This window comes from Mobula birostris, chromosome 11, assembly GCF_030028105.1.
Source record: "Mobula birostris isolate sMobBir1 chromosome 11, sMobBir1.hap1, whole genome shotgun sequence".
In the NCBI taxonomy this organism is placed as follows: domain Eukaryota; kingdom Metazoa; phylum Chordata; class Chondrichthyes; order Myliobatiformes; family Myliobatidae; genus Mobula; species Mobula birostris.
Genome location: NC_092380.1, coordinates 16,642,457 through 16,669,294, shown reverse-complemented (window position 1 = coordinate 16,669,294; position 26,838 = coordinate 16,642,457). Strand labels below are relative to the sequence as shown.

The following is a 26,838-nucleotide window of genomic DNA, read 5'->3' as shown; positions in this document are numbered from 1 at the left end:
TGATGAATGCCAACACACCATGTGCCTTCTTAACAACACTGTCAACCTGCGGAGCAGCTTTGAGTGTCCTATGGACATGGACCCCAAGATCCCTCTGATCCTCCACACTGCCAAGAATCTTGCCAGAATGTTTGAAGATATTCTGTCTTCAAATTTGACCTGCCAAAATTAACCACTTAGTACTTATCTGGGTTGAACTCCATCTGCCACATCTCAGCCCACTTCTGCATCCTATCAATGTCCTACAATAACCTCTGACAATCCTCCAGACGATCCACAACAACCCCAACCTTTGTGTCATCAGCAAACTTACTAACCCATCCTTCTACTTCTTCATCCAGGTCATTTATAAAAATCACAAAAAGGAGGGGTCCCAGAATAGATCCCTGCAGAACATCACTGGTCACCGACCTCCAGGCAGGATACAAGAAAAAATAAACATCTATAACCATCCTTTGCCTTCTGTAGGCAAGTGAATTCTGGATCCACAAAGCAAGGTCTCCTTGGATCCCATGTCTCCTTACTTTCTGAATGAGCCTTGCATGGGGAGCCTCACTGAAATCCATATACTGTGCACTACATCCATTGCTCTACCTTCATCACGTGATGTTTACTCGGCTCTGCACTGAACTCAAGCTGAGGCTATGGCCTGCTCTGTGCTTCAGGTCTGTGGACTCACTCTTGCTCTGAATGCTATTTGCTTACTTTTATTGTTTACTACATATGTTTTCTTTTCTTTTCCTCTGCACTTTGGGTGTTTTAAGGTCTTCTTTTTTAATGGGTTCTTTTGGGTTTCTTTGTTTTGTGGCTGCCTGTAAAGAGACAAACCTCAAGGTTGTATAATATACACATACTTTGATAGTAAATGTACTTTGAACTGTTTTACTTATGACAATAGAACACCAAATGGCCATCTTAGCTCATCAAACACATCGACCTCTCACCTTTTTTTTGAATCAACGATTCATCAATTTTGGATGGTGGAGTGGAGGTGTAAGGAGGTGTAAGGCCCTTCTTCCCTCCTCTAGCCTGCAAGTCACCCTTGGGCAATGTGTGGTACCTGCTCAGCCACCACCCCCCACCCCCGATTAGGATCACATGAAGCCATGGGTGCAGGTGGCGGATGGCCATATGAACAGCTGGTGCATATCACAAATCCTGGTTATGTGACCACTGGTGCCAGGCAGACAATCTCTGAAGAGTATTGATAATGGCTGTGGTCACCTGTCTTGTAAAGACACTGCCCAGAAGAAGGCAGTGGCAAGTCACTTCCAATGAAAAATTTGCCAAGAACATTCATGATCATCGAAAGACCATGATTGCCTACGTCATATCATACGGCACATAACGAACAAACAAATTCGTCAATATGAGTGTTCCAAGGGCTGGCCGTTCTGTAAAGAATTTCCAAATTTTGATGTTTAGAATCAAGATGATTAGGTCATGATGATGGATGGGTCTGTGTGAATTCATTCATATCTAATCATTTTAGTTCTGAAACGTGATTTGAGAGATGGATGCTGTTGGATGGGCTATGATAGCCAGAATGGCCATCTACTGTCATAAGTAAGAATAAATCTGATGAAGGGACTTCGGCTGGATAAATTAATTCATGACTAGAGGGCAAAAGGAGCATGTTGGGAATGGGGCTAGCAACCCCATTCCATAAAAACCCAGAGCCAGAGAAGCACCATCAGAAGCTCCAAAGACCTCATCCCCAGGAGAGAGAGGAAGGATCTTCACCTAGAAAAAGATGAGTTACACCTGGAGATAATTTGAAAGACTGACCCAGGACAGAGGACTCTGGCGAGCTGCTGTTGGTGGCCTGGGTGAAATTCACGGGCTCATAAACTGTGAATACCAGTAGTTGATATCAATAATAAATTTTTAAAAATGCAGAAATGTCTGGCTACATCAGAAAGGTAGATGCATTTGATTGCACAACAGATAACTGGATGATGTACACTAAACAAACTGAGCAGTACATTGAAGCAAATGAAATAGCCAATGAAAAATGAGTGCCAGTGTTGCTGAGTGCAATTGGTGGAAAAGCATACAGTTTGCTAAGAAGTTCAAGGTACACTTATTATCAAAGTATATGAGCATACAACTCTGAGATTCATCTTCTCCAAACAGTCACGAAACAAAGAAAATCATGGAAGCCATTCAAAGAAAAACATCAACCCTCCATATACAAAAAAATACAAATTGTGAAAACGGTAACAAGAACATTAAACCCCAAACCCTAACCCCTTACACAAAAAAGCAAACCACGCAAACAGCAACAGGAACTTCAAACCCCAAACCCCCACACAAAAAAAATTGTGCAAATGCCATCAAAAACATCAAACCCTAAACTCCCCCCACAAAAAACTGCGCAAATGGCAACAAGAACATCAAATCCCAAACCTCACAACTCCCTGTGCAAAAAAAAACAAACAAATTGCACAAATGGTAACTGGAAATAATGGGTGAAAACACAGAATACAAAACATTAAACTGAAAGAATCCAATTGAACTACAGTCCAATCCACAAAACATAGACCCAGAATTTTGATACCATCTTCCAAAAGCATTGAGGGAGAAAGAGAGACCATTGGAACACAGGGCTTTCCCTTGGGCAGGAGCAGCAAGTCCGTCACACACAAATACCTCTTCTGACAACAGCAAACAAGAGGCTGGCAGATGGCACTAAACACTCATTCCCCTTCCACATTCACCTCAACGTTTCAATCTTCCTCAACGCTTTAATCAGTGAGATTGGTAAAAAATGGAGTCGATCATGTGCCCGCGCTCCATCTCTAAGTTTCCAGGCCTCGTGGCTGCTCGCCTCCTGAAAACAGCAAAGCGTCAGATCACTCAGTCGTTCTTCAAACTGTAGGTCACAGGCTCTAAAAGTTAAACTGCTTCAACTAAATCAGCCGGAATGAGCTTTGCTGATATCATGAATGTAATGAAGGAACATTTAGAACTGAAACCATTGTTGATTGTAGACACTTTAACTTTCATGAACAAAATTAAAAGGAAGGGGTTCTGTTTACTGAGCTAAATTGAAGAAATTGGTCTAGCATTGTCAGTTCAGTGATGGGCTTAATGGTGCACTGAGAGTTGGTTTAGTTTGTGGAATCTTTCAAGAAAACATTCAAAAACCACTCCTAACTGAAGCACAACTCGTATTTAAAAGAGCAGTTGAAATTGCTGTACCAATGGAGACAGAATTGAGTTGCAGTCAGGAATAAAAGTTAGTGTGAGCAAAATTGCAACGTCTAAACAGAAACCTGCCTAGCCAAACAAATCGTGTTACCAATGTGGCAGGGGCTCACACAGACCAGACCAATGCAGGTTTAAAGGCAAAACTTACTGGAAATGTAACAAAGTAGGACACATAAAAAGAGCATGTCAGGTAGATAAAAATAAATGAACTACACAGGAAAAAGAAATAATAATGGGGAAGAAGGAGATGGCAGATAAACTAAAGGAGTATTTTGCATTAGTCTTCACTGTGGAAGACACTAGCAGTGTACCAGATGTTGAAAGGTGTGAGGGAAGAGCAGTGGGTGCAGATACTACTTTAAGGTGTCAAAAAGCTGAAAGACCTAAGGGTACATAAATCACCTGGACCAAATGAACTGCACCCTGGGGTTCTGAAAGAGGTAGCAGTAGAGCCTGTGGAGGCATAAGAAATTATCTTTCAAAACTCAATGGACTCCGGCATGGTGCCAGAGGACTGGAAAACTCCACTCTTTAAGAAAGGAGGAAGGAAACAGAAAGGAAATTACAGACTAGTTAACCTGACCTCAGTGGTTGGGAAGATGTTGTAGTCAATTGTTAAGGATGAGGTTATGGAATACTTGGTGTCACAGGACAAGATAGGACAAAGTCAGCATGATTTTCTTAAGGGAAAATCTTGCCTGAAGAACCTGTTGGAATTCTTTGAGGAGATTACAAGTAGGGTAGATAAAGGGGATGCAGAGGATGTTGTACATTTGGACTTTCAGAAGGCCTTTGACAAGGTGCCACACATGAGGCTGCTTACCAAGTTAAGACCCCATGGTATTACAGGAAAGTTACTAACATAGTTAGAGCATTGGCTGATTGGTAGGAAGCAGAAAGTGGGAATGAAAGGATCCTTTTCTTGTTGGCTGCCAGTGACTAGTGGTGTTCCGCAGGGGTCGGTGTTGGGATTGCTTCTTTTTATGCTGTATATCAATGATTTACATGATGGTATAGATGGTTTTGTTGACAGGTTTACAGATAATACAAAGATTGGTGGAGAGGTAGGTAGGGTTGAGGTATGCTGCAGAAGGATTTAGACAGATTAGGAGAATAGCAAGAAAGCGGCAAATGGAATACAACGTTGTAAAATACATGGTCATGCCCTTTGGTAGTAGAAATAGATGTGTAGACTATTTTCTAAATGGGGGAAAAATCCAAAAACCCGTGATGCAAAGACACTTGGGAGTCCTTGTGCAGAACACCCTGAAGATTAATGAAGGTTGAGTCAGTGGTGAGGAAGGCAAAAGTGATGCTAGCATTCATTTCAAGAGGTCTAGACTACATGAGCAAGGATGTGATGCTGAGGTTTTGTAAGGCACTGATGAGGCCTCACCTTCAGTATTGTGAATAGATTTGGGCTCCTCATCTAAGAAAAGACATATTGGCATTGGAGAGGGATCAGAGGAGGTTCACAAAGGTGATTCCACGAATGAAAGGGTTATTATACAAGGAACATTTGATGGCTCTGGGTCTGCATTCGCTGGGATTTAGAAGGATGAAAATGGATCTCATTGAAACCTTTTGAATGTTGAAAGGCCTAGACAGGGTAGATGTGGAAAGGATGTTTCCCATGCTGGGGGAGTCTAGGACAAGAGGGCACAGCCTCAGGATAGAGGGGCGTCCATTTAAAACAGAGATGCAGAGAAACTTGTTCAGCAGAGGGTGGTGAATTTATGGAATTTTGTTACCACAGGTAGCTGTGGAAGCCAGGTCGTTGGGATTATTAAGGCAGAGTTGATAGGTTCTTCATTGGACATGGCATCAAAAGTTACGGGGAGAAGGCCAGTGAGCGGGGCTGAGGAGAGGAAAAAAAGGATCAGTCACGATTGAATGGTGGAGCAAACTTAGGGGACCAAATGGCCTAATTCTGCTCCTATGTCTTATGGTCTAATTATTGGAGGATCAGAGGGGGAGAAGGTCAGTAACTTTAAATTCCTGGGTGTCACTATCACAGAGAACCTATCCTGGACACATCATACAAAATATAACAGCGCCTCCTAATGTCAGGAGTCTACAGAGATTTAGCACGTCATCAAAAACCTTGGCAAACCTCTACAGATGTGTGGTGGAAAGTGTGCTGACTGGATGCATTACTGCCTGATATGGGAACACCAATTCCTTTGAGTGGAAAATCCTTCAAAAGATAGTGGATTCGGCCCAGTACATCACGGGTAAATCCCTCCCAACCATTGAGCACATCCACATGAAACATTGCTGCAGAAAAGCAACATCCATCAAGAAAGATCCTCGCCACCCCGGCCATGCTCCCTTCTCGCTGCTGCCAGCAGATAGAAGGTACAAGTACCTCAGGTCTCAGACCACCAGGTTCAAGAACAGTTACAGGTTCAAGAACTCAGCCATCAGGCTCTTGAACCAAAGAGGATAACTACATTCAAGGACTCTTTTATCTTGTTATTTCATGCTCATTATTTACTGCTATTTATTTATTATCTGCATTTGCACAGTTTGTTTACAGTTTACAGATCCTGTTTACAATTACTACTCCATAGATTTGCTAAGTACACTCACAGAAAAAAGAATCTCAGTGTTGTATGTGTTGAAATGTATGTACTCTGATAATAAATTTACTTTGATCTTTGAACAAGATTATTTGAAGCACACTTGTAGTGGACAGAGAGTCCAACTGCAGACAAGAGAAAGTCTGCTGTAAATTCAACCAACACACACAAAATGCTGGGGGAGCTCAGCAGGCCAGGCAGCATCCATGGAAAAGAGTAGAGTCAATATTTCGGCCGAGACCCTTCATCAGGACTGGAGAAAAAAAATGATGAGGAGTCAGAGTAAGAAGGTGGAGTGGAAGAAACACAAGGAGATAGGTGAAACTGGGAGGGGGAGGGGTGAAATAAAGAGCTGGATAGTTGATTGGTGAAAGAGATACAAGGCTGGAGAAGGGGGACCTAGGAGAGGACAGAAGGCCATGGAAGAAAGAAAAGGAGGTGGAGCACCAGAGGGAGGCGACTGGCAGGTAAGGAGATAGGGTGAGAGAACGAAATGGTTATGAAGAATGGTGAACGTGGGCAGAGGCATTACCAGAAGTTCGAGAAATTGATGTTCGTGCCATCAGGTTGGAGGCTACCCAGATGGACTATAAGGTGTTGCGCCTCCAACCTGAATGTGGCCTCATCGTGACAGCAGAGGAGGCCATGGACTGACCTGTCGGAATGGGAATGGGAAGTGGAATTGAAATAGGTAGCCACTGGGAGATCCTGCTTTTTCTGGCGGATGGAACATAGGCGCTCGGTGAAACAGTCTCCCAATCTACGTCGGGTCTCACCAATATACAGGAGGCTACACCGGGAGCATCGGATACAATAGATGACCCCAACAGATTCACAGGTGAAGTGTCACTTCACCTGGAAGGACTGTTTGGGGCCCTGAATGGTAGTGAGGGAAGAGGTGTAGGGGCAGGTGTAGCACTTGTTCCACTTGCAAGGATAAGGGCCGGGAGGGAGATCAGTGGGGAGGGACGAATGGCCAAGGGAGTCACATAGGGAACGATCCCTGTGGAAAGCAGAAATTCAGGGGAGGGAAAGACGTGCTTGGTAGTGGGATCCCGTGGGAGATGGCAGAAGTTAAGGAGAATTATATGCTGGACACGGAGGCTGGTGGGGTGGTATGTGATGATAAGAGAAACCCTATCTCTGATGGTGTGGCGGGAGGATGTGGTGAATGCAGACGTGCACGAAATGGAAGAGATACGGCTGAGGGCAGTGTTGATGGTGGATGAAGGGAAGCCCCTTTCTTAAAGAAGTACATCTCCTTTCTTTCTGGAATGAAAAGCCGCATCCTGAGAGCAGATGTATTGGAGACGGAGGAATTGAGAGAAAGGGATGGCATTTTTTCAAGTAACAGGGTGGGAAGATGTATAGCCCAGGTAGCTGTGAGAGTCCATGGGTTTATAATAGACATCAGTAGATAAGCTGTCTCTGGAGATAGAGACAGAGAGCCTGAGAAAGAGGAGGGAGGTGTCAGTAATGGACCAAGTAAATTTGAGGGCGGGGTGGAAGCCGGAGGCAATATTGATGAAGTCGATGAGCTCTGCAAGGGTGCAGGAAGCAGCACCAATGCAGTCATCGATGTAGCGTAGGAAAAATGGAAGACGGTCACCAGTGTAGGCTTGGAACATAGACCGTCCCAGGTAGCTGACAAAGAGGCAGGCATAGCTGGGAACCATGCGAGTACCCGTAGCTACATCTTTTGTTTGAAGAAAGTGAGAGGAGCCAAAGGAGAAATTATTGAGAGTGAGGACAAGTTCCTGTAGACGGAGGAGAGTGGTGGTGGAGGGGAACTGGTTGGGTCTGGTGTTAAGAAAGAAACAGAAAGCTTTGAGGCCTTCCTGGTGAGGGATGGAGGTGTAAAGGGACTGGACATCCATAGTGAAAATAAGATGATCGGGGCCAGGGAACTGGAAGTTATTGAAAAGATGAAGAACATGTGAAGTATCATGGATGTAGGTAGGAAGAGACTGAACCAGGGAGGATAAAACTGAGTGGAGGTTACGCAGATATGAGTTCAGTGGGGCAGGAACAAGTAGAAACAATGGGTCTACCTGGACAGGCAGGTTTGTGGATCTTGGGTAGGAGGTAGAAACGGGAGGTGTGGGATGAGGGAACTATGAGATTGGTGACAGTGGATGGGAGATCCCCAGAGTCAATAAGTACGGAGATGGTGTGGGAAACAATGGCCTGGTGCTCCTTAGTGGGATCCTGTTTGAGGGGTAAGTAAGAGGAGGTGTTTGACAGTTGCTGCTGGGCCTCAGAAAGGTAGAGAGTATCTGCTTCTCAGGGTTGAAATGAGTAATGCCAGAAGGCATGCATTGAAGGTGAGAGAGGGTAGGTTCAAGGGGGATGTGAGAGGTATGTTTTTTACTCAGAGAGTGGTGGATGCCTGGAATGTGCTGCCTGGTACAGTGGTAGAGGAAAACACACTAGAGGCTTTTAAGAAGAGATGCTTAGATAAGCACATGGACATAAGGAAAATGGAGGGCTATGGACATGGTGTAGGTAGAAGGGATTAGTGTTTGGGTGTTTTTGATCTGCTTTTTAGCTGGTTTGGCACAACACTGTGGGCTAAATGGCCTGTTCCTGTGTTGTACTGTTCTATGTTCTATGAAGTGAAGGCTACAGATATCCAACTAAGAACTTACACTCGAGAAAAGATAACTCCTGTGGGAATGACATTCCTAACAGTGAAATACAACAACCAAGAAGCCACTTTGGGCTTGTATGTGGTAAAAACAGGCAGGTCCGCATTGGGGCCTTGATTGGATGAAGACAACTACAACTTGATTGGAGACCCAGCCACGATTTGCTTGCTACATCTCCTCCAGTAAAGTCAACTGAAAGCAAATTAAGAAAGGTACTGGATGATGCCACAGCAGTGTTTGAAGGATGGCATTGGAAAACTCAAAACTATCAAGGGTAAAAAAGTGTTAAGTGAAAATGTCACATCCAAGTTTTACAAAGCCCATCCGATTCCTTATACCATCCATATAAAGTAGCCAGTGAGCTCGATTGCATAGAAGCTGAAGGAATTCTTTCCAAGATTGAGTAGTGCCCATAGGCATTGCCAGTGGTTCCAGTAGCCAAGTCAGGATCTATGGTGATTTTAAGGTCATCATCAACTGAAGATAGATTAATACCTCTGCCCAGGATTGACCATATATTTGCGAACCTTTCTGGAGGGAATCACCTCATCAAAGTGGACTTAGCTGAGGCCTAGCTACAGATGGAGATGGAAGAAGAGTCCAAAATGTTTTTCACCACGAAGGGCTTTATCGTATACAGTAATAGGCTTATTTTTGGAGTAGCATCTGCACCTGCACTTTGGCAGAAATCTACGGACCAGGTGCTGCAAGGCTGCCCAGGCATTCAGTGTTACCTTGATGACAGCAGGTAGGAAGACAAGGAACATCTGCAAAATCTCAAGATAGTGTTAAAAAGATTAGAAGATTATGAGCTCCGAGCACGACACATGAAGTGTGAATTCTTTAAACCAAACATCGCTTACCACTTGAGGGTTTCTCACACAAGGAGGTTTTATGTGTCACTCTTGGACAAGTAGTCCTGGCGAGGATCTACAAAAGTGGTTACTTGGAAAGATTAGGGACTGAACTGGACCACTCTCCTACACAGTGCAGATTGCGTCTGATGTTACCTGGAAACAACACATCCGTCAGCTGAGGAGAGCAAAGTCAGCTGTTAGAGAATAAAGGTGACCAGAGCTGTCAGAGCCACTTCCTGCAGTCCCAGAGTCAACTCCTGCAACCACCATAGAGGAGGCCCCAAGACCTGCGATTGTTTTACAGCCACAGGTCTCACCTGCCAAGCAGACTGAACACCCCTTGTCAGGATATATGTTATCTCCCAAGAGTAAGAAACCAGCCACAGCAATTAAATCTTTAGGTCAAAATTAGACAATTTAAAATTTACTATACTGCTGATGTCTATATAGTTGTTATATTATATAGTATTGTGTGTGCATATACTAAAATAGTATATATACTATATGACTAGAAAGCTATATATTACATGGTTAAGTTAAAATATGTTCTATATTGAGCTGGAGTTTATAGCTAAGCAAGGAGGAGTGTAGTGTATTTAATATTTCAGTAATATTGTAAATATATTTGTATGTTAAATTTAAGATGGCTTCTTTGTTATATATGAGCCAATGTAACTGAGTGTTACATATTGTTTAAGCATTGTTTACATACTTCATTAAAGGCCATACGTAAGAAGTATGTGAATATATCATTGCACCACCACATCATATGGGAGTGCCTCACTAAAGAAAAGGAAAGAAAAACTAGGGAGACAAATATTCTGGGCTCCTTTGTTTTTCTTTCAATTAGTTTCTCGAGTTACAGCACCCACTGGAGTTGATAAGTAGAAGGAAGGATCTTACTGAAACCTATCGAACATTGAAAGGCCGAGATTCTGTGGATGTGGAGAGAATGTTTCCTAAAGTGGGTGAGTCTAGAACCAGAGGACACAGCCTCAGAATAGAGGGATGTCTATTTAGAACAGAGATGAGGAGGGATTTCTTTAGCCAGAGGATACAGGAATCTGTGGAATTCATTGCTACTGATGGCTGTGGAGGCCAAGTCATTGGATATATTTTAAGCAGCAGTTGATAGTTTCTTGATTAGTCAGGACGTCAAAGGTTATGGGGAGAAAGAAGGGGAATAGGATTGAGAGGGATAATAAATCAGCCATGTTGGAATGGTGGATCAGACCTGACGGGTCGAATGGCCTATTTCTCCTTCTATGTCTTATGGAGGAAGGTTCCTGGCCACACTAGTCAGGGCACGGAGTACAGAACATGGGATGTTATGTTGCAGTTGACAAGATACTGGTGAGTCCACATTTGGAATATCATGTTCAATTTCGGTTGCCTGGCATTGGAAAGATGCCATTAAGCTGCAGAGATTTAACAGGACTTGAGGGACAGAGTTACAGCAAGCACATTGGGGCTTTATTATTTGAAGCATAGAATAAAGGCGAGTTTTTAAGAGGCGTACAAAATCATAAGGGGATAGTTTGGCGAATGCAGAGTACCCCCACTCCCCGCGCCAGGGTTGGATAATCAAGAACTAGAGGGCACAAGTTTAAAGTAAAACGGGGGAGATTTCACAGGAATCTGAGGGGCAACGCTTTCAGAGTATATGGAATGCGCTTTCTAGATGAAGTGGAACTCACGGTATTAGAAAGGAGCTTGGACAGGTTGACGAATGGGAAATGGACTACGTTAGATGGCAATCTTGATCGACAGGGACCAGTTGACCAAGGCTAACGATTATTATCATTAAACGATTAGAATCCCGAACCCCAGACGGACTCTGACCCTGCAGGACAGGACTGCCGCCTACTGGGCCTCAAGAAGCCTCAGTCCGGGTACCGCTCCGGCACTAACCCCGGAAGTGAACGGCCGCAGAGCTGCCAGATGATTGGCTGGAGACAGCTCCAGTCACCTATATAATAACGTCACTTCCTGCATTAGGCCTCTTTACCGCCAGACCTCCACACGGCGTTACACGGAGTGAGTGTGTGCGAACGGATTCGTTTCTCCTCAGAGCATATAAATCCTTCATTGACCCGCTAATTAGGATTTAAAACGTGCATAATGACGTAAAGGCCTGATGCTAACATCAGTGATCAAAATAAATTGTGGGGTGTGCCAGAGGCTTTGGCGCTGCCCGGTGGGTTCGGGCCGAGGCCCTGCCGTCGGGTGTTCCTGGAGCTGAGTCTGTTTCCTCGAGGCCTTGGCCGGACAGGATTCAGGACGTGATGACTTCGCTTTTGGGTTCGGGGTTACTGATGGCCTATCCCCGGGGCCTCGGTAACACGTGAACCGAACGTAGTATCAGTGTCGGCTGGTTCATCGCTCGTCAGCGTATGGTGGTGGGCTACTCGCCAAAGCCTTTACCACTGTGCGACTAGGAGTACCAGGATTTCCGTCTTGTAACACACAATACTGCAGCAAAAAAACAGTACTGAGAAGAAATGAGTTGGTTAGGCCTAATTTTTTTTACATTGAAGTTCAAGGTTTAGACTCGAAAAGTTTAGTTAAAACAGGGAGAAGGCGAACGTGCTTGTTTTCAGACACGGTGTAGAAAGGACAGAGGGAACATATTTGGGGTAGATTGGGTTAACGTGGCAATTAATATGCTGTATTGTCTGCACTGATTGACAGATAGTGATTGGAGCTGTTTAGTGCCTGCTGCTCTCCACCTCGATGATTTTGGGTTAGGGATGTGTTGTCAAAACAAGTCTAAACTGCCCTGTGGCCTACAAAGTCTGCTCCTGCCTCTGGAAAATGTGAAGACTTCTGATTACATTCGCGATTAGGGTTGAGCCTGGGGCTGGGAGGCATTGGGTCTATTTTGGCTGCATTAGTTTGGATGGTTTAGTTGGAAAAAAATTCATAGCTTGGGCTGGTGGTTGTCGACTTGCAAGATACATAAGACTTTAATATTCCTTAATTGGAGTATGGCATCTAGTTTTAACAGCAAATGCTTAACTAATTTTGCAAGTATAAGAAAAAATACGTCTTGAAGACAGTTTGTAAACACTCAATATCATATATATGCATATTGATATAGAGGCACACAGTGTACTCTGGTTTAAAAGGGACACATCAGGGCCTGTGTGTTTTGGCCCAATTCAGTAGCTGCCCCAATTAGCCAAAGTTTCAAGGAACACTTTAAACACTTAGATGAACTATGATTTTACACAGTAGCAAATTATATATTTAAATGACATGCAGAACAAATTAAAACACAATAAATACTACAGTACTTTAAAACTGTAGTTTGTAATATTTATCGATAGAGAAAATCATCCAGTTTACATTACCTGGTACTTTTGATTGACAACATATCAGTGTAGATAATGGACTGCCTTCATATAATGTGTTTAACTATTACATCCTCCAAATTTTCATCGTAACATTCAAGATGATTGTCAATATCTTAATTCTTCGAAGTTCCTAACTTGTTGAAGTAGTGAAATAATTTCATTTTCTTACTTAGTCATTTCTGGCATCTTCAAACCTCAGTGCTTGAAACTGCATTGAGCAAAACAGTTCTGAATTACTGCTGATTTCTCAGCAGCTATGAGTGACAAAAATCACTGCTTTTTAAAAATCGCAACACAGGCATCTGACACTACTTTAAGTGCTCTGTAAGCACTGTGTGGTGTCTGATGGTCACACAAATTTATGTTACTGATGCTAGTTAGAAACTGGCACCCGTCTCCTGCATAGTGTCCAAATTAAAGGGAATCCCTTCTATTGGTTGTGATTATTTTTGTTCTTTAAGAGTTGTTGCAAAAAGCAGCTGCCTTGATTGCCCAGTTAACTGGAAACTGGAATCCACTGTGTGTGAGATCATTTCTCTACTGTAGTATTACGATGTTATTAATGCTAGGTATTTCTGAGTGCTCTACATTTGAGATTCTGGTGTCTATTTAACACATTGAACTCTCATCCCTCAGGTTACCCATCGTTGCTTTTAAAGGGAAACATACACAATGTCCGGAGGTCTAGATGTACTACAGATGAAGGAGGAGGATGTCCTCAAGTTCCTTGCTGCTTCCACTCATCTGGGTAGTACCAACCTGGACTTCCAGATGGAGCAGTACGTCTACAAGAGGAAGAGTGATGGTAGGTCTTAGACTCCAAAGGGGGGGAGGGGGGAAATAGGCTGAAACCGTTGCATAGTTGCCAACATGTAGAATTATTGTCAATTTACATAATAATAGAATGTAAAAGCACCATTTCACAGACATTTTGGGGGGAGGGAAAATATCTAATTTTTGCCCTCCTGAAGCTATAATCTGTTTATATGTTGAGATGGTGTCTGTGTTTCAGTGCTGTAATATCCTAGAAATGTCCATATAACCTAATTTTTGGTGTTGTGTCTCTCAGTCACTGCACATCCTTAAAACTCAGTGCCAAGGTCAGTTTCTGGCCAATTAACTCTTGAGTGTCGGAGATGTGCTACAGTAAAAGTGGCAGGTATTTCGCTAACACCACAAGAGTCTCTGGCTCGATGAGTGGGGTTTGATAGTGTTTCCTGTCACAAGGCATCACTTGAGATTGGAAATGGTGAGTATGGTGCTGTTTGCTGACAGTTGAGTTTGAGCTACAAAGAGGCAGAAGGTGTAGTTTTGAACTACTTTGCAATGTGGTTGGTGTATGGATAAGTCAAGTTTAAAACCAACCAGCCCACCTCCGGAACTATGCAGTCAGTCTTATCTACTCAGACGAATGGGCTCAAATCCAGGCTGTGTGGAGCATTTTTGTAAGATTGTTTGACTAGCATGTTGTAATCAGAAAAACAAATTTTATCTCGGTGAAATGCCTCCTTACATACTGAGCACTTGTCTTCATGTCGTTCTCTGTTTAGACCAGGGGTTCCCATCCTGGACCCTTCTGTTAATGGTAAGGCTCATTGGCATGAAAAAGGTTGGCAGATATCTGTCTCCTGCAATCCTAGTGGGAATTGGACTTCTGATTACATTGAGTTCTTTAGCCCCTCTTCTGTAAGTGTCCCAGAGAACTGAGCTGTGTGACCTTACGTCTTAATACGTTGTTTGGCATATCAAAATTTGTATTTGAAAATTATTTATGGTAGCTGTTTGCATGGCATTATTACAGCTTGGAATATCCGAGTTCAATTCCTGCATCCTCTGTAAGGAGTATCCCCGTGGAATGTGTGTGTTTCCCCTGGGTACTGTGGTTTCCTCCCAAAGTTCAAAGACTGTTAGTTAATTAGTTATTGTAAGTTGTCCTGTGATGAGCCTGGGGTTAAATTGGGGATGACGAGGGGTGCGGAAGGCCTAATCCACGTGCTGTCTATAAACAAAGGTGAACTGTAAATACACTTGGTTTTTAGGTTATGTTCTTTCCCCCAACATTACTGCTTTTATCTCATTTTGTACATACAAGTCACTTCCTTTTTAAGAGTTAATCTTGTATCTGCTCCCAACTCCCCTTTGGGAAATGTATTCCAGATAATTGTAACTGCAGCCTTTGCAGGTGTTGTACATCTTGTGGCTTTTTGCTGCATAGGTTACTGAGTGTTTAACCAAGTTCATACATTTCAGTAATGAACATACTGGGAATCTGCTAAGGATAAAAATGTGGGAAATTTTCAGGTCAGGGATTTGGTTCAACTTGGCAAATACTTCCAGCATTTTGTACGTGGATTTTTAAGCCAAAGCCATTGGTGCTTTTTACAAAAAGAAATTTTTCTGCGTTTTTCAAAGTTCAGTCTTGACAGGTTTATACAGGGAAAATTAGCATGTGTGAAATGAACACCAAATGGGGCTTTGAGATAGTTGCTAGACTGCCAGCAGGTTGAAAATGATCACAACCGAAGCTTATTGGGTTCAGATAAACTCGGGGAATTGTAAGCTACAGAGATTCATGGTGTTAGATCAATGCTTTATGTTGGTGTTGCCAGGAACTGATTCCAACTCGTTGCTTTTTGGACAGGTATCTACATCATTAATCTGAAGAAAACGTGGGAGAAGCTGCTTCTGGCTGCCCGTGCCATCGTCTCCATCGAGAATCCAGCTGATGTTTGTGTCATCTCTTCCAGACCATTCGGCCAGGTGTGTGGCTCAGACGATTTTTCCCTCAGCTGTGTTTGAACGGAGGTCTTTTCTAGGACTGCACGTTTTTATAGCTTAGGAGGTAAAGCCATTACTTGGCTCATGAACTCCTAAGTGTTGGAGATGTGCTACAATAACCTGGCAGGTTTTCGCTGACACCTCGAGGGTCCGTGTGGCTCGATGAGTGGGGTTTGATAGTAAACCTTGTCACAATTGATCCAGATTTAGATGATGATGGTACCTCAGTATTGTTGTGTGGTTGATAATTGAAAGTATGTGAAAGCTAATAGTCACAGCAGATTGAATGGCAGTTCCTACTGAAGGGGAATAACATCACTGTGTAGCCTGGGCAGGCTATTTGGCCCACTAGCTGCATGACAGAAATTTAAGATTTGTTGGTAAGGACCTTGGGTATTGAGTGTATGTTGTTCTGAGGAGATCATTCTGGTGGTGCCTCACCGTAGTGAAGCTGTAAAGGAATACTTGGCATTGCACATCAAGAGATGTGTTATGCTCGTATTTACAGTGACTGCCTCTCTCCACAGCGTGCTGTCCTGAAGTTTGCTGCTGCCACTGGTGCGACTCCCATTGCCGGAAGATTCACCCCAGGTACATTCACCAATCAGATCCAGGCTGCCTTCAGGGAACCCCGCTTGCTGGTCGTAACAGATCCCCGCCAGGACCACCAGCCCTTGACTGAAGCATCGTACGTCAACATCCCCACCATTGCCATGTGCAACACCGACTCGCCCCTCCGGTATGTGGACATCGCTATTCCATGCAACAACAAGGTATCGTCTTCCACTGCAGTGACTTCACCTTTGTGATTTTTAACATGAGTGAAAGCTTCTTCCCTGGGATAATGCAATGAATTCTGGTGATAATGCCCCCTGTGTTTAGTGTGTGCCAGCATTGTAAACACTTTCCATTGATCTTTCTAACTTGAGTCAACTTCATCTGGTGGAAGGTTTTAGAGTCTGCAGTCTTAGATTGGTTAAAATATGTGAGAATAGAACTATTAGACAAGCAGCAGTGAGGAAGGTAGGTGTTAACAGAGAAGGATTTGGAAGCTTTAGAGCAAAGGCTGTCATGGACACCTTGCTTAATGGTTTTTGTCCATGGCATAAGAAAAGTTGGGAACCCCTGCTGTAGAGAGTGTGGAGGAGATTAGAGAGTAAGTCTTAATGGGGAAAGATTGAGCAAGCTAGGGCTTTCCTCTTTGAAGCAAAGGGGAATGTGAGGCGACTCAATGGTGGTGTACACGATGGTAAGAGCAGTCAGTGCCTTTTTCCCCAGGTCAGAAATTGCGAATATGAGAGGGCATAATTAGAAGGTGAATGGAGAGAAGTAAAAGGTGTTTTAAACATGGTGGGTGTGTGGAATGTGCTGCCGGGGGTGGTGGTAGAGGCAGGTACATTGGGGACATCTAAGAGTCTCTTAGGTAAGTACGTGGATGAAAGAAAAATGGAGGAAAACTTTAGATTGGTCTTGGATTCGGTTTAACAAGTCGGCACAGCGTTGTGGGCTGAAGTGCCTGTACTGCTCTGTTCTGGAGGCAGGTCTGTCTTGTATTTTTAAACGTGACTTTGGTATTGTAGGCCCATTATTTATAGGTCATAGGACGCACTATAATATTTTGAGTATGACATTACTAAACGTTAAGGCAATACTAAACGTTAAGGCAAAAGTGGAAAGCAGCAAGTTACTGGAGTTTTGAGGAACTGACGTGTTCTACGGTACATTGCCACCTAATAGCTTAACAGCCTCTAGAAGGATTTGGAGTTAGAGGGAGGTAGCATTTTAGATTGTCCCCAGTTTCAGGTGGCAGGTTTGCACATTGTTAGAACTTGGAGGTGAGACCATTGTGGTCGATGAACTCCGAGTGTAGGAGATGTGCTACATGATCATGCAGGTGCCTTTAACACTGCTCGAGCCTGTGGCTCAGTGAGTAAGGTTTTGTAGTAACCCCTGCTACAATGCCAGTGTTTTATTATAATGTGTAGGTTCATATTAGTCAGTTTGCTGAGAATCGTTCACCTGCTCAGAAATGGTAGAATGAAAGGTCCTTTTTCCTTCATGGTATGGAACTGTTTCAAATTGATAATTTTAAATTAGACTCTTCAAATTGTGAGGGATAATAGTGATTACATATTGGATGAGCCAGCAAGTATTTAATACTTAATTTAGTGAAACACTGGGGTGGCAAATAGGGTTTTACTTTAAGCAGCTATAAAGTGCTTTGGGAGGTTCTGATGTAAAAGTCTTGGTGTTTCTCAGTTCTTAGTTCCAGGATCTCCATTTCAGTTGAGGTGAGTAGGAAACTGGCTCTGATAACTAGAACAGGGGTTCCCAACCTTTTTTATGCCACGGACCAATACCATTAAACAAGGATCCCAGGTTGCGAACCTCTGCTCTAGAATATATATAAAAAAGTATCCTAATAACTATCGCCAGCCTCTCATAATACCTACTGCAGCCGGTAAGTTACTGGTTCTGGTAATGATGACTGGGTTTGTTTTTGCTCTTGTGCAGTGTGTAATGAAGGTATTTCAACAATTGGCATGCTTTAAGTGATCTCATTCTCCCACGTACTATTAAAGCCCATTTATTCTGTGCACTTTTTAAAAACTGTATCAGTCTGTTGTTAAACTGAAGAATGGCAATGAGGAATTTTCTTTTAACAGGTGTGCTTTGTATGTTAGGGCGCACACTCCATTGGTCTGATGTGGTGGATGCTTGCCCGTGAGGTGCTGCGCATGCGAGGTACCATCAGCCGTGAACATCCATGGGAAGTGATGCCTGATTTGTACTTCTACAGGGATCCTGATGAGGTGTGTTTAATGTATTTAATTTTACTTTTTGTTAGTGGCTTCAATCAGTAACAGTTTGATTAAATGGCAGGGATTGCTACCTGTTTGGAGTTTTTGTCAGGCCTGCCTCGCTCAGCACACAGATCCTTAGCCACATGTGAATGTTTGCTCATATTCGGTAAGCGAGAAGATTCATTACTCCCCAGTGACAACTCCCTACAAAGTCGGTTCTGGGCCAGATAGTGTGCCATGTTTCCCTTACCTGTAGTGTTGTTGCTCAAAGTTGTCTGGATGGGTACAGTTGTAATACTCAAAACGCAACACTTTTCCAGGACAGCAAGCTTCTTGGGCATCTTACCTATCACTTGATCATTTCCTCCTTCCACCACTAGTGAGGCTGTGGTGCATCATTCAGTTACTAAACCGGACTGTACCAATAGCCCAAGAACGACATGGATAGTAAGCCCCTGACTTGGGCATATGCCTGTTCCTTCGTTTCCAGTTACAAATCCTAGAACACTCCCTCCAACAGGACCTTCAGGAAAACTAGCAGCTCTAGGGGCTACTTGCTTGTGCAGGACATTTGGGCATGGACAATAAAGCCTTTCCTTGCCAGAGAGGTCCACATCTTTTTTTTTAATATAATTTTTTATTGAGTTTTCAAGTGATACATGAGAAAAAAATATCTACCCTCCCCCCCCCCTCCCCGATATATACTCCTACCTAAAAAGAAAAGAAAAAAAACAAAGAAAAGGAACCGCCTGAATATTGGAAGGTTTGCACATGCTCCATGGGATAAAAATAAATTTAATATATATTTGTTCCTTTCCCCCAAGGAACCCAGATCTTCATCATCGGAGTTATAAATAAGGGCTCCAAATATTCAAAAATGTTACATATTTATCTCTTAAAATCTAAAACGTTATTTAGCTTCTCAACTCTCATAGTTCCCTGGGGAATCTCTTTGAACTTCACCATGTTGCTATGTGTTTCCCTCCCAATCATCCAGGCAAAAAGAAAAAAAAAGATAGATAAGATACAAAAAAAGAAAAAACACAATACCCCCACACTAATGTTGTGAATGAAAAGATACACAACACTACCCCCCTCCATTGTGTGGGTCGTGACTATTGCCACACTTGCACACATGAATAATGTAGCAATTGGACAGTGTTTCTTCCAGCTCCCCCGTAACAAAAAATTTTATTTTTATATATATATATATATATATATATATATATAAATTAATGTTATTATTCCCAGCTAATATTCCTCAAATTTTAACCTTTCTTCCCCTCCCTCATATTATTAATAATATATTTATATATTCACACGCCTAAAAATTCAACAGGCCTATCTCGCTCCCCTAAGTTTGTTCTTGTATCTGGTGAATATTCAAAGAATCTCTCACAAACTCCTCCGCTTTCCGGTAATCGTCAAAAAGTCTTTTTTCTCCACTAGGCAAGAAAAACTTCAAGGTTGCAGGATAACGCAATATAAATTGGTAACCGTGATCCCATAGGGCTTTTTTCACTGGATTAAACTTCTTCCTTCTTTTCAAAAGTTCATAACATGTCAGGGTAGAAAAAAATTTTCTTCCCTTCTATCATCAGTGACCCTTTTCTCTTCTTGGCAGCTTGGGCAGCCGCCTGTAGAATCCTTTCTTTGTCTTGAAATCTTAAGAATTTGATTAAAATTGATCGTGGATATTGGTCATCTTGTGGTTTTGGTCTTAGAGCTCTATGTACCCGCTCAATTTCAATTGATCGGTCTTCCTCTTTCATTTGCAAGGTTTTCGGGATCCATCTTTGAAAAAATTCTATTGGATTATCTCCCTCTATACCTTCTTTGAGACCAACAATTTTAATGTTATGTCTACTAAAATGTTCCAACACGTCCACTTTCTCCAAGGGTCGATTTCTTTCCGTGTTCCAGACAAGCACATTATTTTCTGTTTTTTCCACTCTATCGTTAATATGCTCGATTGTTCTTTCCATCTTCTGAAGTTTCTTGTCCATTTTATCCTTTTTATAGCTCTATCATGGCACATCTTCACGTCTCTAAGCTCTGTCCTTAATTTTCTTAATTCAGCTGTTAATTGCAATAAAGCCTCTCTTATGTCTTCATCGTCTCCTTTACTTCTAATCTCTTCCAGTTCTTCCTCCTCCTTTTCATCTGTATTCTCTGCGATATCCAATTCTGACTCTGAGTCACTTTCAGTTGCAGTGGCCGTCGGTTCTTGTAGTTTAAGTTGTGTCGATTTGCGCATGCGTACTTCTTTGCACATGCGCAATTCCGGCATCTTCTTCTGAGAGACCGCTACCACCGCCATTGCACCCTGTTCTTCTACGCCAGAGATAAAATGCGTCTCCCCTGAAGGAGATCCAGCATGAATCCGAGGCTCCATCGCTGCAGTAGGCCCTTTTTTCTTCCCATCTCGCGGCGACTTCACAACAACAGACTTCTGTTGCAGTTTACGAGGCATATCGTAGGGTAGTCTTACGAAGTTTGAGTGGTTTTCAGAAAGTATTTATTAACTTTACTCTGTTTAAACGGTACTTTGCTGATTTTTTTTATGGGAGAGCTGGATTTACACATCTCAATCCTACGTCATCACGTGACGCCACATCTTGAAAAATAATCTATTTGGATTTCTCATAACTTAGGTGTCTGTACATTTTCCTGGTGACTGGATTTCTTCCGGTGCTCCAGTTTCCTCCCACAGTCCACAGACATACTGGTTGGTAGGTTAATTGGTCATTGTAAATTGCCCCGTGATTAGGCTTGGACTAAATCGGGGGATTGCTGGGCGTCGTGGCTCAGGAGGCCAGGAGGACGTATTCTGTGCTCAATCTCAATCATAAGTTGTTGCTATTCTGAAAATGTTCATCAATATCCTCCCCTCTTCTGTCCTCATTGAAGCAAAGCCAAAATACGTGGCCAGTGGCCAGTATAAACTTGGATTTGGACTGTTTCAGTGGTTGGATGCCTTATCAGTCATAACCAATGAGGTCCATACCAGCATCTGACTTGGTTAATTTGCTATGTTACTGGCTTAGTTGTGCTGCTGTAATGTGGATTACATACACTTGCAGTGTTGGATGTGACCTGTATCCAGCATTCAAAGGGCTGCACTGCTGAAAAGTTTGCTCAGCACGAGGTCAATCCGTTAAGAGTAGAGTGGCAGGCTCAGGGTTTGCCCATCACTGATGTATCCCACCATGTTTCATGGTCTTGCTAGCTGGGTGCCGTGGTATACACATTTCTAGGCTTAGTGTTTGGACAACCTGAATAACCCTGACCCATTCTTGCTCTGTTTGACCTATATCTGATAGATTGAGAAGGAGGAGCAGGCTGCTGCCGAGAAGGCTGCTGGTAAGGAGGAGTACCAAGGGGAATGGACTGCTCCAGTTGCAGAGTTCGTTCAGCCGGAAGTTACCGACTGGTCTGAGGGCGTGCAGGTACCTTCTGTGCCAATCCAGCAGTTCTCTGCTGCAACTGGTAAAAATCTGGCTGAGACGCTGGAGGCAGCTAATCCGTACGTCAAGCCCGCAGCATTCACCGCCGATACAGCTACAAGTGAGTTCTAGGCTGAGCAGTGTGCTTGGAATGATTGGCTTGGAGTAGGGGAGGGTGTGTGCATGTTGGAAAATGTTGACTCAACTAGAAATAACTGATCTTGTATTGGTCTAAGTAAGGAGAATCATTTATCCTGATTGTCATGTAATTTTATATGAATAGTTAGCAGCTTTAGGTGAGGTGAAGGTGTGTTGCATAGAGGACAAACCGTAATTCTGTAATTTAGAAAAATCGCTCTGTTGCAGTTGTAGATCTTTGAACAAATGCTCTTTTTTTCCTTTCCATAATCAGTCCTGTTTATGTAGCCATGTTTCATTTATCCTAACCTCACAAACCTTTGCTGTTAAGTATGGACACTGATTTACCTGTTTGGTTTTGGATGGTGTGCAGGTTTTAAAAAAATGTTTCTCCTCCTAGCATTATGCTTGTGTTCTTTGTTTATTGACTTGTCAACTTTGTTTTATGCCTTGACCATTTTTTAATTGATTTAATGCATAGGGATTTCCCTCAGTTTCCATACCCGTAGATAGTCTTGAGGTTTATCGCTTGGGTTTTCAGGTCTGTTTACTTTAGCCAGAGGGATGCCCCAACTATATTCTCAATTTAGAGAAACCTTGGGGTTGTGAGAGAGGCTGTGAACAACTGTAGCTATGTACCGTCTGGTGACCAGAGTACAGGCTTCATTCTGAAGTAGTTTATGCTTTAAGGTGATGTGAAACGTAATCATCCCAAGGACAAACTCAAGTGAATGTGAGTTGTGCGTTACCATTAGATTGTACTCCTGTGGTCTTGGGGGTTCTCCTTCCCAGATGTATTTGCTAATGTTATTCTTTCCCTTACAGAGGATTGGAGTGCCCAGCCTGCTGCTGAAGACTGGTCTGCTGCACCGACTACACAGGCTCCCGAATGGGGTGGTGCCACAGCTGATTGGTCTTAAGACTTAAAGCTAACTAGACACAAGCCTGTACTTCCTGTATTTGGGAAAGAATGAAATAAAAGATGCCAATTTTTAAACGTCTTGTTTATTTAATAACTGAGAATGTTTCACCATACTGTTGGCAACAGAGTAGTATGCTAGTAACATTAGTACAAGATCGTTCATGGCTGGGGTCAGGCATGCAAAGAGTGAATAGGAAGCACACCGATTTAATTGAAACTATTTCTTGATCCCAGTTGTGGGAATTCTTCCAAGATAATTCGTCTTTGGGCAGATATCACCTCAGTCCTTGCAGCCTGTCACTAGGTTTTCATTTCTGTAGGGGACATGGGCTGGTTGAAAAAGCCCACTTAGAGCAATAAGTTTATTTCTGTGTTGATGTATGATTAAGCCCCTTAGTTTTAGGATGATGACATTTGACTGGAGTCTATTTTGACTTCTTGTTTCTGAACTGAGATAGATGAAGTTTGCACTTAATTTGACCTCAGCTGAGAACCAGTTGAATCCAGTGAGTTTGCCAAAGGTCACATGGAAACTGCTGTGTCTGATTACCAGATTCAGGGGCCATGTCCCACCTGTCCTCTTCCTCTAAAAGAGTACATGCATACAAATATAGGTACTCGGCAGCCAGCATCTGGATGTAACAGGGCCATCTCAATTACATTGGCAGATGGCTAAGCTGACTGAGTTGAAGATCATTCATAAATAGCAATGAGCATACTCAAATAGCTCAGAGCTTGATTGAATTGGTCCTATTGCATAAAAATGTGAGCTTGTTAGTGTAATGGTTAGCAGAATGCTTTACAGTACCAGCAACCGGGGTTCAATTCCTGACGCTGCCTATAAGTGTACATTCTTTCTCCTTGTGACCACATGGATTTTCTCCCACTGTCAAAAGACCAACTGGTTAGTAGGTTAATTGGTAATTGTAAATTGTCCAGTGATTAGGCCAGAGTTAAATTGGGGGTTGTGGGGCAGCATAGCTATTCTGTGCTGTTACCCCAATAAATAGATAAGAATATGGGTTTGCAAAAATATTTCACTGCGGTTGTGGTATTGAAAGCTTGTAAACTGGGATGCTAGGCATTTCTTGGTTCACACTGCTGCTAAAGGGCCAGGTGTTTTGAGAAAATCTTCATTTTTTCCAAAGTTGAGAATCAATGCTTATTTGCATGATTTGTTGTGATTGCTGAGGGGTCTGATGCTTATAAACTGCTTTTAATTTAAAACACTTCCCTGGTGTTGCCTTTGGATAAAGCTGCATTAACTCAAAGCGAACACTTTGTCCTGAGTTTGCATATTTGAAGTTTTCAGGGTGAGCAAAGGCAGGATAATGTTGGCCAACCTGCACCCCTGCTAGCACTTTTCCTTTTCCATTGCTCCACCGTCTTGCTGCACCCCAACATGGGATTTCTTTATGATCAGACTTTAAAAGGGTCTCGGCCTGAAACGTCGACTGCACCTCTTCCTACAGATGCTGCCTGGCCTGCTGCGTTCACCAGCAACTTTGATGTGTGTTGCTTAGATTTTCAAATATTGTTTAGGATTAGTGCACTTTAAAGTAGCACTGGTAGTTGGGTACAGATTTGGCAAAGGGGCAAAGTAGTGAATGTATTTTCTAACCAGATGTTAGTGTTAGAACTTTCAATATAGAACTGCAAAAGTCTTAGGCACATGCATATAGCTAGGGTGCCTAAGACTGGCATGGTGGCTAAAATAGGAAAGTGGTTGGGAAACTAAAATAAGAGTACTTAGTTTTGTATTAGCGACTTGGATACCATTTGCAGGTATATGATTTAACAAATTTGTTTGATAGGAGAAGTTGGAAAGAAAGCAAAGTAATGAACAATTCACACCACCTGATTGAGACGCAGATTGCTGACGTTCCTTGACACCTTGTGAGATGCCTTTGGATTTCTGCATTTGGGTGCTGTCTGATCAACTTGATTTCCTCCCTCATGCCAAAGATATGTAGGTTAATAGCTTACTGCAAATTTCATCCTCTAGGTTTATGCCAAAAAAAAAATGGTGGGGGTGAAAAATTACTGTGAAATAAACAATTGAATGATACTAATAGGATTCTCCTGTGAGTGTTACGGGATACCATAGGCTAATCTTTTAAATATTAAAAAGTATTGACTTGGCATTTGACACATAAAATTTGCTGGTGAATGCAGCAGGCCAGGCATCTCCAGGAAGAGGTACAGTTGTTTCAGGCCGAGACCCTTCGTCCTGACTGTACCCCTTCCTAGAGATACTGCCTGGCCTGCTGCGTTCACCAGCAAATCTTATGTGTCAAATGCTAAGTCAATACTTCTTAATATTTAGAAGTCACAGAGCCATACAGCACAGAAACGAGCCCTTTTGTCAACTATGTTGCCATCTAGGATAGTCCCATTTGTCTGTATTTGGCCTATTAACTTTGTAAACATTTCCTATCCATGTCTCTGTCCAAGTGATTTTTAAAATGTTAAGGCAGATATTTCCACCATTTTGTCTTGCAGCTTGGTCTACACAACCAACTGGGTGAAGTTGTTATCGCTCAGGTTCATTTGAGATCTTTCACTTTAAACATGCCTGCTAGTATTTGATTCTCTATTTCCCCAAGAAAAGAGACTGAATTTATTCTCACTTTGTTTCCGTCAGTGTAAGTAGTGATTAGTTAGGAATGATAGAGTAGATAGTAGATGTTGAGGCACATAAAATAATTGGGTGGGGGGGGTGAATTCTGTGGCAGGGTTTGAATAGATCCTCCTCAAGAATGTCCTTTACTGGTACAAATTTATTTTTGTTCGGGAGGGACTGTTAGAATGAATTTTGGGTTTAGGACATAAACATCTAGCAATTGACTTTGGTGCCCAGTCTTCACATCAGAATATGTATTATGGATTCAATTTGGAGTGCAGCTCTGAACAATGAGTTCCTAAAAGCAGTGAATTGCAGACCAGACAATGCTGATTAAAATTCATTTGGAGGGACTGTGGTGTGGATGCGAATCAGGTGGTGTGAAGGTTGCATGTAGTTTCAAAGAAAGCATTGCCCATTCATTATAAATATGCAGTTGTCTTTTGATTGGCACATAAAATATTGAGCCAGCGAGACCTTTTGACCAAAAGCATCTCCGTATGATGCCTGCTGTACTTTGTTTTGTCAAATAAGGAAATTGCTTTGTACCTACCAGTACTTTTCTCCAGTGACTTTATTCACACAAGGCTGTCACAATCTCTGGCAGCAGGCACAGAAGATGGTGTGATGGAAGATGTTGGCCGTGCACAAAGCAGACCCTATTCAGATAAACAAATACCGGGCATTCCAACTACATAACTACACAGTTTCCCCCGCCATCTGAAGGTAGAGCGTTCCTATGAAACAGTTCATAAGCTGAAATGTCATAAAGCGAAGAAGCAATTACCATTTATTTATATGAGAAAATTTTGTGAGCATTCGCAGACCCAAAAATAACCTACCAAATCATGCCAAATAACACATAAAACCTAAAATAACAGTAACATATAGTAAAAGCAGGAATGATATGATAAATACACAGCCTATATAAAGTAGAAATACTTTTCCACAACCATTACTGAACTGTTCTCCACTACGAAAATCTCAAGCAAGCGCCATCGGCAGAAAATCTCATGCAAGCGCTGTTGGCAAAAACACTCTCTCCAGTAACCTTTAAGCTATGAAGGTCTTTCGTAACAGTGAGGTTTCGTAAAGCGAACGTTTGAAAAGTGGGGGACACCTGGTACTAAGGTTTCGCCTCTAACCAATGTGACCTGATTTGTAACTGATCTCGAAAATTCAGTTACCCAAATCTAACAGTAGATAGACAAGTCATGAAGATCCCTGCCGTTAAATTGTCCAGGTACCAATATAAAAGAAAAAAATGGTGGAATAATCCAATATTATACTGCTATTAAAAGGACCCAGGTGTCCTTGATTTCAAGGAACTTGATGTACACTAGGATACAAATTCCTTTAAACAAAACATTAATCATTCTTTTGTATGTCAATAAGAAAATAAACCTGACATTTCTCAAGATATAGGTTCTGAATTTATCCATAAAGAAATGCTTTACTGATTGAACTACCA

The 26,838-nt window shown here is 42.5% G+C and overlaps 1 protein-coding gene and 3 non-coding genes across 4 annotated transcripts; all 4 read left to right on the top strand.

The window, feature by feature from the left end:
• The first annotated feature begins 11,275 nt into the window (after positions 1-11,275).
• rpsa (ribosomal protein SA) lies at positions 11,276-22,819 on the top strand. Its single transcript, XM_072271757.1, has 7 exons — positions 11,276-11,337; positions 13,293-13,461; positions 15,298-15,416; positions 15,962-16,207; positions 18,119-18,247; positions 21,562-21,805; positions 22,648-22,819. The coding sequence occupies exons 2-7, from the start codon at positions 13,329-13,331 to the stop codon at positions 22,740-22,742; spliced, it is 966 nt and encodes a 321-aa protein (XP_072127858.1). The 5' UTR covers positions 11,276-11,337; positions 13,293-13,328; the 3' UTR covers positions 22,743-22,819.
• Positions 13,728-13,884, top strand: LOC140205632 (small nucleolar RNA SNORA62/SNORA6 family). Its single transcript, XR_011887900.1, has one exon. It is a non-coding gene; the product is annotated as a small nucleolar RNA SNORA62/SNORA6 family (small nucleolar RNA).
• On the top strand, positions 15,474-15,631 carry LOC140205633 (small nucleolar RNA SNORA62/SNORA6 family). Its single transcript, XR_011887901.1, has one exon. It is a non-coding gene; the product is annotated as a small nucleolar RNA SNORA62/SNORA6 family (small nucleolar RNA).
• LOC140205634 (small nucleolar RNA SNORA62/SNORA6 family) lies at positions 17,246-17,395 on the top strand. Its single transcript, XR_011887902.1, has one exon. It is a non-coding gene; the product is annotated as a small nucleolar RNA SNORA62/SNORA6 family (small nucleolar RNA).
• Positions 22,820-26,838: the final 4,019 nt, after the last annotated feature.